The sequence below is a fragment of the Solea solea genome, chromosome 21 (genome assembly GCF_958295425.1).
Source record: "Solea solea chromosome 21, fSolSol10.1, whole genome shotgun sequence".
Classification (NCBI taxonomy): domain Eukaryota; kingdom Metazoa; phylum Chordata; class Actinopteri; order Pleuronectiformes; family Soleidae; genus Solea; species Solea solea.
The window spans coordinates 15,942,864-15,958,166 of NC_081154.1; the positions used below are offsets into that span (position 1 = coordinate 15,942,864).

The window sequence follows — 15,303 nt, forward strand, 5'->3', positions numbered from 1 at the left end:
AAGACAGAGAGGCTGTTGCAGACAAAAGCTATGCTTAACATTTATTTTTTTTGAAAAACTAATATTGGTAAAATTCACTGTTTCATGATGTTGTTTTATCCAAGTATTATTATTTAAAATAAAACAATTCATTTTAATTAAATCGATGATGGTATGGAACACATTCATTAGATTTTAATTTATAATTAAAACACTGGAATAATATATAAACAAAAGATACATGATAATTCCATAAATAAATTCTACTAAAATTGGTGATTATTACAGTAAGATTGCTATTAAAATCATATACTCTATTCATCATTTGTTTGTTTCATTTTTCTGATGTGCAAGTATTTTAATCTATTGTTGTTCTGTCTTGTTTTAATGAGAACATAAATGAATAAATACATATTAATATTCTTTTTTTTCCTTCTTCTAATGGTGACTGCAGTAAATCCACATGATTGACTCAATCTATATTGATTTGTGTTGCTATTAACATCAATTATTTTATTTCTATTGATTTTTTTTTGTTGTTGATGTATGCCTGTACAGGTGCAAGTAGTTATATATATTGTTATTCTGTCTTTTATTAATGAAGTCAATTAGTCCATAAATGAATAAATAAATACATATGAAGCTTCTTATTATTTCCTTCTTCTAATAACATGATATGATATAATATAGGCAGAATGATCAGAAATCTATTATGTGGAGCACAAAGGATTACATTTAACATTAAATTGTTGAATAAAAATCGTCTCTCGGTCCAACATTGCACTATTTATGTAATTGTGCAGTTGTTCAAGTGTAATTAAAGCGTTGGTTTTGTTTATGTATGTATGTATTTATCCATTTACTTTGAAGCCATGGCGGATCACACTCATCCTCTGCTCTCAGTCCAGGTCATTATTATGCCAGAGCAGGGATGAAAAGGGGGGGACACAGCGTTTGAATTGAGTGAGGCAGGTGCATTTTGCACACAGCTCATGAATAGGCGGCTCTCCATTAGGCACGCACGGATCTGAAGCGCGCATAAATAATGGTCTGGCACCGCTGATAAAAAAGCGCACCTTGGGGCCTCCCCCACCCTCTGACACCCTTCTCGCTTTCTCTCTTTCTTCCCCTTCTCTTTCTCTCTCACGGGAATTTACGCTTTTTTGTCTTTTTTTTTTTTTTTTTACCCCCCTCCTTTCATGGCTCCAGCATTGAGTCAAGACAACTTCTTTGAATAAGAAGCAGACTAATCAGGCATAGACCAATTTTAACGGGTGTTTATTATTGTTGTTGTTGTTATTATGGAGCTATTATTGAACATGGGGCGTTAGTATGATTCCCTTCTTACATGATTAACAACCTCAGACTGGTCCCATGTGTGCCATGTCTGTCCCGCATTTGCAATCCTGCGCCCTGCAGAACCAATCCGCTGGACGGGTGCCTTCCCACTGAGACGCAGGACGCATAGAGACCAGGCTGCAAACAACAGCCGCTTCCCATCATTAAAAACAAACAAGAATAAACGAGGAGACTTAAACAAAAGCAGCAGGAAACAGCGCAAGACTGCGTTTGCTTTTCTTTTCTTCTTTTTTTTTTGTTCCAGAAGAAGTTGCATGCGTAATAAGTGACAGGCAGAGAGAGACAGTCCTCCTCCGGCCGGGACAGAAGAGAGATGGGACACCCAGGGAGAGGATGGAGGGCACGGATGCTCCTTGTGTGGGTCGCCGCTGTCAGCCTGGTGTCAGCAGCGGAGGGACGGAGGGTGAGGCAGCCCAGATGTCCGACTGGATGCATCTGCACCAAAGATAACGCTCTGTGTGAGAATGTCCGATCCGCGCCACACACTTTCCCCCCGGATGTCGTCTCACTGTAAGTCCCCCTGCAGCTCAGCCATTATATATTTTATTTTTTAATCCACGCACATTAAATATCTCATTTTTATTTTTACTTTCACCTTCAGATCTTTTGTCAAGTCTGGATTCAGTGAGATCACCGGAGGGAGCTTTGTTCACACGCCTGCCCTGCAACTGCTGTGAGTCTGTCTGTCCATCTATTTGTCTGTCTGTCTGTCTGTCCTGTCATCAATCATCCCTGATAACAAAAATAACAATGTTATTTGTAAAAAACTGTAAAACAAAAACAGCTTTAAACTCTTAAAATCACTCTAAAGCAAAGTGAAATAATCCGATATTTTTGGTAAGAATCTAAAAGTTTATATGCAGCTCACACAGGATAATTATATGATGTGAATATTTTAAATTGAAAAACAAGAATCTTAAATAAGATCAATATTTATAATAGCGCTCTGGAAAGAATACAAAGACACAGGCTCCCCCTTGTGGCACTTCAAAATAAAACACTGTATGTGGGCAAGACCCTGAAGTGAATTATTCACGAATTTCAACATATTTAGAGGTTGTTTTTTTTTTCAGTGTGGAATGTAATTGTATGTATCTATTTTTGAAAATGACTAAAAATAAGTGCGATTTACATTTTTGCAAATAGCTTTGTGTCACAGGACATTTTAAAGTGGCTCCCCCTTCTGGCACTTCAAGTTTAACCACTAGGACTGTATGTTTGTGTATCGATGTCTATTTATATTTTTACTCAGTGCGCTGTAGGAAGGGTCTCCCCCAGTGGACTTGTTCAGAGGCTGCTTTAAAGGGAGATTCCCTGTAATGGTGTCAGGATTATGCAATAGACCACATGGTAACTAACAGCAGGGAGCTGTGTATGTGTGCGTGTGTGTGTGTGTGCTGTTTAGGACAGAGAAGCTGACTTAAATTATCAACAAGGCCTTCATAAAATCATAAAATCATAAAATCATATCCACAAAGATAAAAATCCACTGCATATTACTGATTTTCTGCATGCATTGTTAAATGTTTTGCCCGAGCATCAGTTTATTTGTGTAGGCCATAGTCAGAAATTGCCTTAAGGCTTAAAGGTCCAGTGGGTAGAATTAAGGTGATTTTATAATTCATTTATAATACAATGACCTGGTTGTATGAATTATTGTATTTCATCCCAGAATGAGTCCTTAATATGAAGTGGATATCTGGAGGCGGGTCAGCTCTATGGAGGCCACCAATTTGAACCACCATGTTTTGAAAAAAGCCCACTATGAATAAGTTTTGATGCTAACTAACGGAAACCTGCAAATGTTCTCCAACACACTTGGATTGTAAAGGAAGCTGCAACATGCAACTTCATCTAAATATGTTTCTAAATTTGACACACTGTACCTTAAAAGCAGCAGTGCGTAACTTCTGGTGTTGCTTGTCGTTATTTATGTTATTATTCTGCCTCTGGGCTTCACAAACAGAAATAATAATAATAATGATAATAATAATAATAATAATAATAATAATAATAATAATAATAATAATGATGATGATAACAAAAATTGTCCAAGCAGCGTCCATCATCTGAAACACTAATACTATCAGACCTGACTGAGGGAGCATTGGTGTGTATACAGCAGCATCACAGGACGCCATCCAACTGCTGAATGACAGCAGAGTTCACTTCTGAAACCTTTCAAGGACGCTTCTTTCTGTTTTTCGTCATATTCTAAAAAAATAAATGTAATTGTAGCCGTTTTGCTTTACTAGCACAATGCTGCTATTGCCTTCATCTGTGTTGACATAAAACAAGCCACTTCCTGTGTGCAGCAGGGGGATAACGCCGGGCAACACAAGATCTAAACACCATCGTGTGAACAGATTTGACAATGGTTTGAACATTCAGTTTACGCACTACAGTTTTCACATGGTGAGACACTGTTTGTCCTTATGCCTTGACAAATGTGCAAAAACACAAACAAATGAAATGACTGGGGAAAAATATAAATGCACAAACCTCATGGAAAGTCATGGAAAAGGACTCCCTCCCCTAAGACCAACTGAAGTGCCATAGATATTGCTTATACCATTAAAAGTAAAGAGACATATTGTATGTAAAAAAAAGAAGGTATAAATAAAGATGGAAATCGCTGCAAATGACTATATATCCATGTTAAAAGCACAAACTATATATTTTTTGTTTGTTTTCCTCACAGGTTGTTTACAGCAAACTCATTTGACCTCATAGATGAGGATGCCTTTCTGGGTTTACCACATCTTGAATATCTGTAAGTATTCACCTGCTCCGTACAGCAGCCAATGAGAGCGGACCCTCTCTCTGTGTGTGCTGTTCTGTGATTGGTTAAAATCTCAGAATTTCCCATGGCTGTAGACAGAGGAGGTGCAGAAGTCTTAGTCTCTCTCACATCACTTGATTCACGTTATGCTGACATGTCATCAAGGAATTATTGATCAAGAACACCGGAAAAATGTTGCCTACTTCAGCTTTAATCAGCTCTTATCTGTTCAAAAATACTAATAAAATACTTCTCCTCCACAGATTTATTGAAAACAACAAAATTGCATCCATATCCCCATTCGCTTTCCGGGGCCTTAAAACACTGATACATCTGTAAGTATTTTGTTATTGCTATATCCATAATTCTTCCTCTCTTTCATTCACTCGTTACCAGTTCTTTGTGCTTTTGCAGCAGGTGCCTTTGAAATTTTGCCACGTAAATCATTTCTGAAGAGGAAATACTGATAATACGTAATTGGATATTGAAGGTACTCTGACATAAACGGTGCATCCGATGTCCTCTTCACTGGCTGGATGACTTTGTCATTGTCTGCAGTGCAAAGCAGGCAGAAGTGCTCGCTGCCAGTGGTCGTGTCCACAAGGTTCCTGGCTGACAGAGTCAGCTGGATCAGGTTGCTCAGAGGCGGATCACGGTGTCCCTGGATGTTGTTTTGACTTAGTGGAGGAGAGATCAGATATTCATGACAGAGAGAACCTGCTAAGTCTGTGATTTTTACTGCCATAAAATAGCTTTTTTGTAAATGCATGAGTTAAATGAATGGGTGAGTGGGTGTCAGCTGTAAAAATGACAGTACAAAAAGTGGCCATATTTCAAAATAAAAGTCCTTCTGACACAATCTGAACACAGGAAAAAGGTTTTATTGAGTATTTCAGTGAACGCTCTCCCTGCACTGCAAAGTGTGTCAAAACTAAACATGAGAATGTGCTCGACCCCTGAGGTCAAGGCTAAATGTAGTTGTAATACAAGCTCAAACCAAGTGACTGTTATCTGGCCATGCCTCTTCCATGTTTAGGGCATATTGTGCCAAACTAGAGAAAATAGTGCAGCGATATGAGAGGTTAAGGATATTTTCAGGCAAGACAACTGTTATTAGATTATTACCGTGGGGTCAAAAATATCAGATTGATGTTAGACGCATTAGAGAGGACAACTTGCTTGCTGTCCTCCACAGAGGACACCAAGATATGGATTTTCTATGAAAAAGAAAATCCATATCCCCACATCTGCTTTATTTCACTGTTCCTGCATTAAATGAATGGTCCAGTTAAGCAGTTATCAAACAGCTATATGTGAAGAGGTGGTAAAGTTTTTATCAGGTTTTCTGAAGTGTGGTTGTGTGAAGTGAGCACTGACTGCACCGTGCATGCCCCCTGTGCCGAGAACCTAATAAAGAAAGAGGTGATCGCTTTCACTGAAAACATGGCAGCCAGTGGGGTTACAAGAAAAACTATTTTTATTTAAAAGCAACTAACACTCACCAAAACACTCACATCAATGCCAATATTTTAAGAATATTATATCCTTTTCCGACTGAAAAAAAACAGCGTTTTTAGCTCATTTGGACATGGGAGCTGCTGGACTACTGCTGCCTCATTTGGTAAGTTGGTGTCATCAGGTAAATCTAAATCAAAGGTTTCTAACACCGGATATTTGAACACAATGATGGAGGCAGCAGTGGATCAACAACACCTGTGTGCTGTGATGTACAATCCTTGATTTTCTCCATGGACTTTAGACACAGACTTCATATTCCAGTCAGAAAAGGCTGCCTAATGACAAGATAATGTGAAAAATATTCTCAGGGTACGCATGCTGATTATGTTTTAGTATCTCATAATACCATACTTTAAACTTCAACTATCTTCAACTATCTCCGGTGTACTTTCTACTTCCTCTTACTTCTGCTATAACCACTCTAAGACCATGGACTTGGTCTGTCCAGCCAAGTATTCCCTCTCTCACAACCTCAGCATCAAAATTGCCTCTTCTTCCTTCATCCCAATGAAGGTTGCGTGAAATCTGGCTGTCATGCTTGACACTGTTAGAACATCTGAAAAATCAGGCCTCACCTGACTCCGCCTTTACTACTTCAGGCTGGCTTCCCTTCATGTACAGTGAAAACCCTTAGAAATGGGTCCAGAACCACCTAAAAGGTCAAACTCAAGTCACTGCCCCTTGCCTATAGAGTGACCTATGTACAGCAGAGTCTCCCTCTATCTTCAAGAAACTCTTGAAGACTCATGACACTTTCGAGAACCCCTTCGCACCACTAACTATCTAACTCATTATGACGGTGTCTCACTACACTGTAATGACTGTCTCTGCTTTTATTGTACTGTGCAGTTAGTGTTTCCTATTCGTCACTTGTAAGCTTGGGGATTAAAGTGTTCCTCTGCAGGAGCTGCTGTGTCTAAATAAGCACCACTTTGTAAAATGCTGTGTGATGTGGTACAGCGTGTCCTGGGACACTTTTTCCCTCTTTAACTTAAATCCACATCAGTGTTTAAATCCAAATATCTTATAACCACCTGAAGGGATAGCATGCCTTTTCCTATCGCCTTGGAGACCATTCCTTGTTTTGGCTTGGAAAACAAACTGTTCTGCAGAAAACATAAACCAGAATAAATGCATTATTAGAGGAGATCCTGAATGTATCACACACAGTAAATGCATTATTAAAGTGCTCAGACTGGGGGGGGGGGGGGGGGGGGGGTCACACTCTAATCCTGTCTCCTCTGCTCTGTTCCCCCATCTGTCTGGAGAGTGCCTTCATGCACAAATTCCAAACAAAAAATGGCTTCCCCTTCCTCTCCCTGCTGCACCGACTTACAAATAAATAATGCAACATGCGTGAGTCATGCTGATATGTCATTGCAGGCACATCTCTCTCTCTCTCTCTCTCTGCTTCAGTCTTGCCTGAATGTGAAAGGCATCTCATGGGGGGGGGGGATGCGTCTGTAGCAGATGTTTAAGTTGGTGCAAAAACAGCAGTGTTAAGGGAATGAGATAATATCCCACTGCTTCACATGAGATGATTAAACAAGTGATATTCCCTCCTTGCTCCCTCCACTTGATTGAATTGCTCTCCCTTATTTAATTAATGCGCTGCTAATTAGCCTTTTAAACCCCTTGTTAGATATCACAGCAGTAGTCACGAGGCATACAGAAGACGGTGTCCACAGATCCTATCAGAAACCTGTATTTTCCTGAGTGGGCATAATTCTGTGATTTGCACATCATGGTGATCGGATACAGCAAATTGTCTTGCAAGACGATGTTTGCAGGAAAAAGTCAACACGCCGTTGCAGGTAGATGTAAATTTCGCTGCGTCCGAGTTCTGTGAAAGCGTGACTTTTTGCTCATGTTCTAATAAAGTGCACATTTTCCACAACGTTGTCTCAGAAATGAGAGGACAGTTATTGTAGGAAGTGAGTTTGAAAATCTGTGTGTGTCACTTCATTCAAGCTATTGCTCCCACATTATTAAGAATATTATGAATGTTGTTCGCCCCAGGCCCTAAGTAGTGTTGGGTTTTGTTTACTGATGCTACTTGAAAACCTGGTGTGAATGCACCATATGTCTCTCCTCCTCCTGATTTATAAAATATTCCACCCCCTCTCTTCCAAATATGGTTTCCTCTGGTTTACAAAAAAAACATTTGATTGTGACTGGACTGGAAGAGTTTGTATATTCTGCTCCAAAGTCCAAACTGAACCATCAAAAGGCAAACAAGTAATATATATTTATTTATAATATTTTATTTTAATATATTTTTTTCCCTTTACATTGTCTAGGAGTCTGGCTTACAACAATCTCGAGACACTGCCCAAGGATGTCTTCAAAGGCATGGAAGCGTTGACCAAAGTGTGAGTGCAGTCTTTATTTATCCTTACATGGCTAAATCCATACTACTGCTTTTTTTATTTTAATAGTTAGGAATTGTGCTGCCCCAGCATTGTCGAGCCCCACAAACCAAGAACCTTAAAGGTCCTGCTTTCATTTTGAAAAGTCTGGCGCTGTATTTGTAGTCTGGACAAGGAAGAAACGCTTGACCTTTGGACACGGTGATGCAGATTCCGGCTTACAATTCCTGGCTGGTTCTTATCAGCCAGGACTTATCTTTCCTTGTCACTGGTCCAATAACAGAAATCCTTGCAATCCTTTTTAACAGTGTTATTTTCCTTTCTAGCAAACAAGTACAGTACAGTACAGCACACACATGCTTACGTGGGTTTCTGTTTGCCTGATGAAAATATGACGTTTTGGCCCAATATTAAAAAAAAAATCCCATTTACTTCCTGATCCCTGAACTAAAGAAGTAAACGAGCCATGTTAAACTGTGTGCAAACATTAATCAGACTCATGAATGGTTGTACACTACACCATGACCTCTTATTAGCACTACTTTTTGCACTATTTAAAGATTATGACGGACGACACCCTGGTTTTTTACCACCTGGAAATGGTCATTTGTGTTTGGGTAATGATGTGAAGTATGTTTGTGTAGTGTGTGCAGTGGTATGAAGTATTTGATGGGATGTGCATGCCACACAAAGACAATGATACTTTTACAAACATGAAGTTTGTTATGAATTTGACTTAAATTGAGCAGACTTTTTTAGAATTAAGACTTGGTTTGAGAGTTAGGCATTTAGTTGTGATGGTGTGTGTGTGTGTGTGTCCTAGTAACTCTTTTTGACCTTTTTCTGATGTAAACACTGACCTTGGCAGGGTCAGTAATCTCATGGAGGCCAAAACCTGGTCCTAATGAGGCAGAACCTCATTTCCGAGGGACAGGTTAAGTTAAGATCTAAGATTTGAATTGCGGTTAGGTTAAGGTTAATGTTAGACATTAACTGGTTATGGTATAGTTTAGGCTGTCCAAATGAATGCAGGTCAAAGCAGTGTTCTCAAAAGAATAGCTGCACAAACCTCCACAGGCATGTGTGTGTGTGTGTGTGTGTGTGTGTGTGTGTGTGTGTATTCAAAACACTCATCATCCAAGGTCTATAACAACTCAAACCTAGTGTAATCAGAAGATAAGAGACTTGTTGTTCTGTTGTTGGCTTGATACCAAGTCTGCAGCCAAATAAAAGAGAGACTGAGGGCAGATCAGTGTAAAGCCTTTGTTAAAAGAAAAAAAACAAAACCCACATGATCCAAACGTTTATAATAAATGACATGAAACAACCTTTCATTCATCCATGCATGCATGCAGGGACCTGCGAGGCAACAACCTGATATGTGACTGCAAGCTCAAGTGGCTGGTAGAGTGGATGCACCAAACCAATGCCACCCTGGATGAGATCTACTGCAGCGGTCCAGCCATTCACCAGGGGAGGAGGATGAATGACCTGGTGCCAGACTCTTTTGACTGCATCACAACAGGTATCACCTCTCTCCCCCCGTCTGCCCTTAAGGAAACACATGGACCATAGCTCTGTGTCCTCACCTCACCCTGTCCTCCCGTGTCTCCCGCCTGTCCTTATCCACAGTTTTGACTAGCTGAGATTTAAGCTGACAAGTACAGAATGCTTCGGTCTAGTTTTTTTGGAAGGATTCATCGGTGTGAAAGGATGACTCACGGGAATTCACTGTCAATGTTGTACTTTTCAGAGTTTGTCTCCTATCAGTCGCTGAAGTTCGAGTCCATTTCGGTGGAGGCCTTCACCTTTGGTAAAGATCAGTATGTTGTTTTCCCCCAACCGTTTGCTGGGACATGCAGCTTCCTGGAATGGGATCATGTTGAGATGACCTTCAGACCTTATGACACCATTGAAAGTGAGGAAAAAAAGCAGTGTCAGTATCATTTTCTGTCTCATATTACAGTGTGTGTGTTTGTTTACAGGGGAAAGACATGACTGGTGATAGGAGTTATGTATATATCCATTGTATTGTGTCAGTGTAGCTAAACGCTCTTTAAAGATACAAAGGAAAATGTAACAAGGACTAGGGGCATTGCAACAGGGTAAGCAAAGCTGCTAGATGCCTGGGGCCCTGACCTGAGAGGGGGCCCCCAGGGGCATCTGATTACAATAATTCTGTGTAAAACAGTTTTATCTTAATCCTCTTCATAACAAATAGTCAGCGCTGACTTCACTGTGTCATCCAGACTTTCTTACTCTCTGTACTTATTGTTTAGCAATTTTATTGTTTATTGTAAAGCAATGCCTTGCTTTGATTAAGTTTGAGGTTCCCACCGTTTCCTTTTGTCTTAATCCTTGTCGACAGCCGTCTGCGAGTACTGTGTTTTTGTTTATCCTCCTCGTTCCTCTTGTCCACCCAGGCACCTCGACCGTCGTCTGCAAGCCCATGGCGATCGACAACCACCTGTTCATCATCGTGGCCCAGTTGTTCGGCGGCTCGCACATTTACAAGCGCGACGCCTCCGCCAACAAGTTCATCAAGATCCAGGACATCGACATCCTGAGGATCCGCAAGCCCAACGACGTCGAGACCTTCGCGGTCGACGGAGAGTCGTTCTTTGTCATCGCCGACAGCTCTAAGGTTGTCCATGTTCTACTAAGCACCTGAACAACCCAGCCAGTATGTTCACGTGGGCCCCATAATTTCATGATTGGCTTACTTGGGTTACTAAGTGGGCATGGGTTTGAAGTGGGCAAACTACAGTGGACTTTTCATACAAGGAAAGGAAAGAAAGGATCTTTATTGCCAGTATACAACCGAAATTCACTTCCTCCTTCTTCTACTTTATTGGTTTATGTATTTTATTATGTAGGTGGAGCCATTTCCAAGATTAAGCTTTTAAGCAGAACTATGCAGGATTTTCGTTGGAGGAGGCGACGAAGAGGAAACGACTGTTTTAATTGTAAAGCGGAGTATTATATTCAATTTCTGTCCATAAACCCTCCTAAATGTTCCATAATGGACCTTTAAACACTCTTCCCACTGCGTCAACCAGTCTTTCCTCCTGGTGTTCTACACAGCACAGCATTGTTTTGCGCTTGCTCCTGCTGATTACCATGGCATTGCCAAGTGTTCACATATGCTCCAACATATGTTTAGGGACATGCAGGCGCATTCACACAAAGACCTAAATACACACAGAAACAAAACACGTATTTACAGGTCTGTTAACAGCTGCAAAAAGTTGTGTTTTGAGTCAAAGTTGATCTCTGGTGACATTTCCCATGTGTGTCCCTGTCGCAGGCCGGCTCCACAACCGTGTACAAATGGAACGGCAACGGCTTCTACTTCCACCAGTCACTCCACCCGTGGTACCGGGACACAGATGTAGAATATTTGGAGATTTCCAACAAAGCCCACCTGATCCTGTCCAGCAGCTCCCAGAGGCCTGTGGTGTACCAGTGGAACAGGAGCCTGAAACAGTTCGACCGCAGGACCGACATACCGGACATGGAGGACGTCTTCTCTGTCAGACACTTTAGGATCAATAGTGAGTATTTGCGTAGTGTGAGGTTGTTGTTTTTTAATGCTGAGATTCAAATCGGTCATGTCACCAGGGGCGTTTAAAGAGACTTTGCAGAGCCCAGGCAAAAGGGAAATAGTGCAGCACCAAAAGATAACTCATTTATTAGTTTGTTTATTAATTATCTCATTTCTAATATTTTATTTTATCCTTTTTATACCATTTTATCTTAGCCTTCTTGGTTGTTTTGTCACTCTAAAATCACAACATTTTTGGCAGGAAGCTCCAGTAGTTGCATAGAGTTACTTCAGGTTTCTTGCTCATAGCCTTTTATTGACGTTAAGGAAGTTCTGTGTAAATTGCTGATGCTATGTTCTAATGTAGACTACATCTGTGCTACATGTCCATTTGACATATACCCCAGGCGTAAACAGGAAGTAGCCTCTGTCCTCTGCTGTTGTTTGCTTAGTTTCATGAAATACTATCAACGAGAATCATCAGTGTTAAAAAACTAAGACAGTGAATGTTAGAATAAGTGCTATTTTACTTTTACATTGTTGTTTTCAAAGGTTTTTCAAACATAGACTGTATAAAAGTAGTGGACATAGTCTTTTGGTTTGCTGGCTGAAGACAACCCAGAAGTAGGAATATATTACTCCACATTTTCCTGAGGAGTTAATGGTTTGAGCTCTTCTTAAGTGAAAGTTTTGCTAAATGATGGCCTTATTAAGTGGAAAATAGAGGTTAAGCACAGCACATATGAGTGGACACCAGTGTGAGTAACAGCTGATAAACAGATGAAAGAAAGAGAGGATACAAGACAAAAACATCATATACATTAAGAAAATAGGATATAAAATGTAAAATAAAATAAGATGTTAAAGCAGATATAAACGGCTATACAAGGAATAAGGAGAATGGGAGTTCAGCTTCTTATGGGCTCCAAGGAAAATGGAGCTATGGTGGAAATATGCCACTCTAGTGAGGATGCTGAGCAGAATTCATGGGGTTCTGAACAAAATGGAGAAGTGAGGATGTATCCATAATCAACTGTTCCTGAGGGCCAATTATCTGCTTTGTCCACCCTGTTGCAGCGCCCCTGCACTTCCCAGGATTAACAGTGTACATCGCCCCTTGCTTTTAACTAAAGGTTCTTCATTTAATTAAAGGGCGTTTCCAACTTTTTAGCTCATTGCTAAACATGTCACATTCATTCTAAAGGAGTAATGTCACTGTCTGCTGCTTTAAAGCCTGCTCATAAATCGGCTCTGTATAAAGTTTAATGTATTTTAGGGACAGCTCATCTTTCATGTATGAACATTTAGCTATTTTTGCTGTGAAAGGCATGCTATGAATTATGGTGCTCTTGCTGTGCATGAACTGCCTTTTATTTCTGTAAGCTTCAGTATTTCAAATCTTTGTCCTTTCCCAAGGTGAGCTGTTTATATGCTTAACAAGATTCATCGGCGACTCCAAGGTGATGCGCTGGGACGGTGCCATGTTCAAGGAGGTCCAGACGTTTCCCTCTCGCGGCTCCATGGTGTTCCAGCCCGTCTCCATCGGCAAATGGCAGTATGCCATCTTGGGCAGCGATTACTCGCTGACACAGGTCTTCCAATGGGAGTCAGAGAGGGGCCAGTTTATCCCAGTTCAGGAGCTGAATATCCAGGCACCTCGGGCATTCGCGCTGGTCTCCATCGATGACCGCGTGTTCCTGCTCGCGTCCAGCTTCAAGGGGAAAACTCAGATTTATGAACACCTCATGATTGATTTGAGTAATTAAAATGAAACCCAGGATCGGCACAGGGCAAATTCTTTACTCCCACTTTAAAGGGTTTCCTCCTGTGATTTTGTTGAACTCGAATCCACCTGAAGTCCCCACTAATGCTCAGATAAATTAAATGTCAGTCTCTGGGTTCTGTGACGTCATTGAAACGACAGTAGAATACAGTCTGTTATACAAAATGCCGTACTCTCCATTTGAAAACTTGCTTTAGAACTCACTGTTTTTAGAGTGAAACTAGTTTTTTTTCCAAGCTCTGTTTGTTCTTCACCCTTTGTAGGTGTACACCTTTACATAGGATATATGTTAGTGTTGTTCACTTTATCTGTATTTGTCTTGTAGAACTTTGATTTAGGGATGTGTTAATGTAGGTGACCATGATAGAACAAATTATTTCTTGAGAAAAGGGGGCAAAATGCATCGGGTGGTAATGACGTGCAGTTGTCTCTATTAAAGGCTATGAACACAAGAGACGGTGATGTTATATTCCCATAGAATTCCTCTGCCATGTAAACAGCATTTTCTCATAACTCATGACTAAATCTGAAAACTGCCATACTCAGAATAAGCAATAATCAGTAGAGTTCTTATTTTACTTACATTATGTAAAGGAGAAGTTCACGTTTTTAAGTGTGGTTGTGTGAGACACGCACACACACACCGAGACCCAACACAGACGCATATGGCCGCCAACCGCAAGGAAAAACAGGTTTTAGCTACAGTATACTTGGAATACTTGGAATACTAGGAATACGTTCATTGCTTCATTTCGCCGTTAGACAGCCTTTTCCAAATGGAAAAACCACTTACTCTCCCACACCAAATGCCATAGAGGAAATCAACAATTTTAGAGTGTGGGAACACAGGAGTTGCTGTTCAATTGCTTCCTCCATCAGTAAGTTGAAATGTGTTATTTTGTGGCATCGGTGGTTGAAATCCTTTGTTTTCGAATGATCTAAGTGAAGCAAACTTACCAAATTATACGCGTGAGGCTTTTTGTCGAGTGGCTAAAGTGTGTTTTTCTTTGTTAGTGCGATCCTCTGTGTCTGCAGGCTGGTTCTCGGCACAGAGTGTGCGCACGGCTCAGTCAAGGCTGATTTCATGCCAGTACTTCATAAAACCACACTTTGAGAAAAAGAAAAGAAAAGTAATTGAACTATCCTTCTACTAATACTATGAGAATAAAATCACGCTCACATCTGTCTCCTCTCAAAAAGAAAAAGCAAGAGTGTGAGCACGAATACAGACTCTCACGGTGTTTATTCCTGATGAATGCCTCGCTGGAAGCATCCCACTGTGTCCTCTGGCTTTCACTGCACTCTTGCCCCTTTTCTCCCTCGCTGACAAAACCATTGTTGTCGTTACTCTCCACCACTAATAATAGCCGACCACTGTGCTGCACCTACACTACCTGTGCTTTCACACGCTCCTCGCGCTCGGGACACAAAAGAAAACAGAACACGGATAACGTCATTAACGTCACTGACAACTCTTTGCCAAATATACTGTTTACGTATTTGTAAAGTACTGTATATCATGTCGCTTTTTATATGTAGAGGGGACCACGGTGGGTGTTTTATTTTTCACAGACGTAGAATGTAGTGTAGATGTATTTGTATATAAAAACAAGGCTCACCTTCCTAACACTGTGTAACTGGCAACTTGTGTAAAACAGTAAAGTCGTATTTGTGTCATTAGGGTAGAGGATGATATAGTTGTTCCTTTGTCATCTTACTGACAGACGCAATAAATAGTAAATTGCTCAATCTGAGATGGAGTTATTTTATTGTTAATAACTAGTAAAAAAAACATGTACATTTGACATGTACTTAAGTTGTCTCCTTTGACTGACATCTGGTGTTGGTTCTTACTGATTGCTTCTTAAATAATATGCAGTTTTTTTTCTCTACTGTTGAAATCAACCAATCCTTTAGCTCTGTGTCATCATTTAATTCAAATCAGTATTTGTAATAGATCCATAAATCC

At 40.4% G+C, this 15,303-nt stretch overlaps 1 protein-coding gene across 1 annotated transcript; it reads left to right on the forward strand.

Moving 5' to 3' along the window:
• The first annotated feature begins 732 nt into the window (after window positions 1-732).
• On the forward strand, window positions 733-15,088 carry lgi1b (leucine-rich, glioma inactivated 1b). The gene is made up of 10 exons (XM_058620325.1): window positions 733-1,848; window positions 1,940-2,011; window positions 4,040-4,111; window positions 4,384-4,455; window positions 7,939-8,010; window positions 9,363-9,532; window positions 9,761-9,925; window positions 10,431-10,651; window positions 11,315-11,561; window positions 12,968-15,088. Exons 1-10 carry the CDS (start codon window positions 1,652-1,654, stop codon window positions 13,315-13,317), a joined length of 1,638 nt encoding a protein of 545 aa, XP_058476308.1. The 5' UTR covers window positions 733-1,651; the 3' UTR covers window positions 13,318-15,088.
• Window positions 15,089-15,303: the final 215 nt, after the last annotated feature.

What these genes read in the sequence shown, in the direction of transcription:
- lgi1b (XM_058620325.1), top strand. Translation starts at nt 1,652, where the DNA reads ATGGGACACCCAGGGAGAGGATGGAGGGCACGGATGCTCCTTGTGTGG. An exon ending in ACCTTATGACACCATTGAAA is followed by an intron (nt 9,926 to 10,430) that starts GTGAGGAAAAAA and finishes TTGTCCACCCAG; the next exon opens with GCACCTCGACCGTCGTCTGC. An exon ending in TCATCGCCGACAGCTCTAAG is followed by an intron (nt 10,652 to 11,314) that starts GTTGTCCATGTT and finishes TCCCTGTCGCAG; the next exon opens with GCCGGCTCCACAACCGTGTA.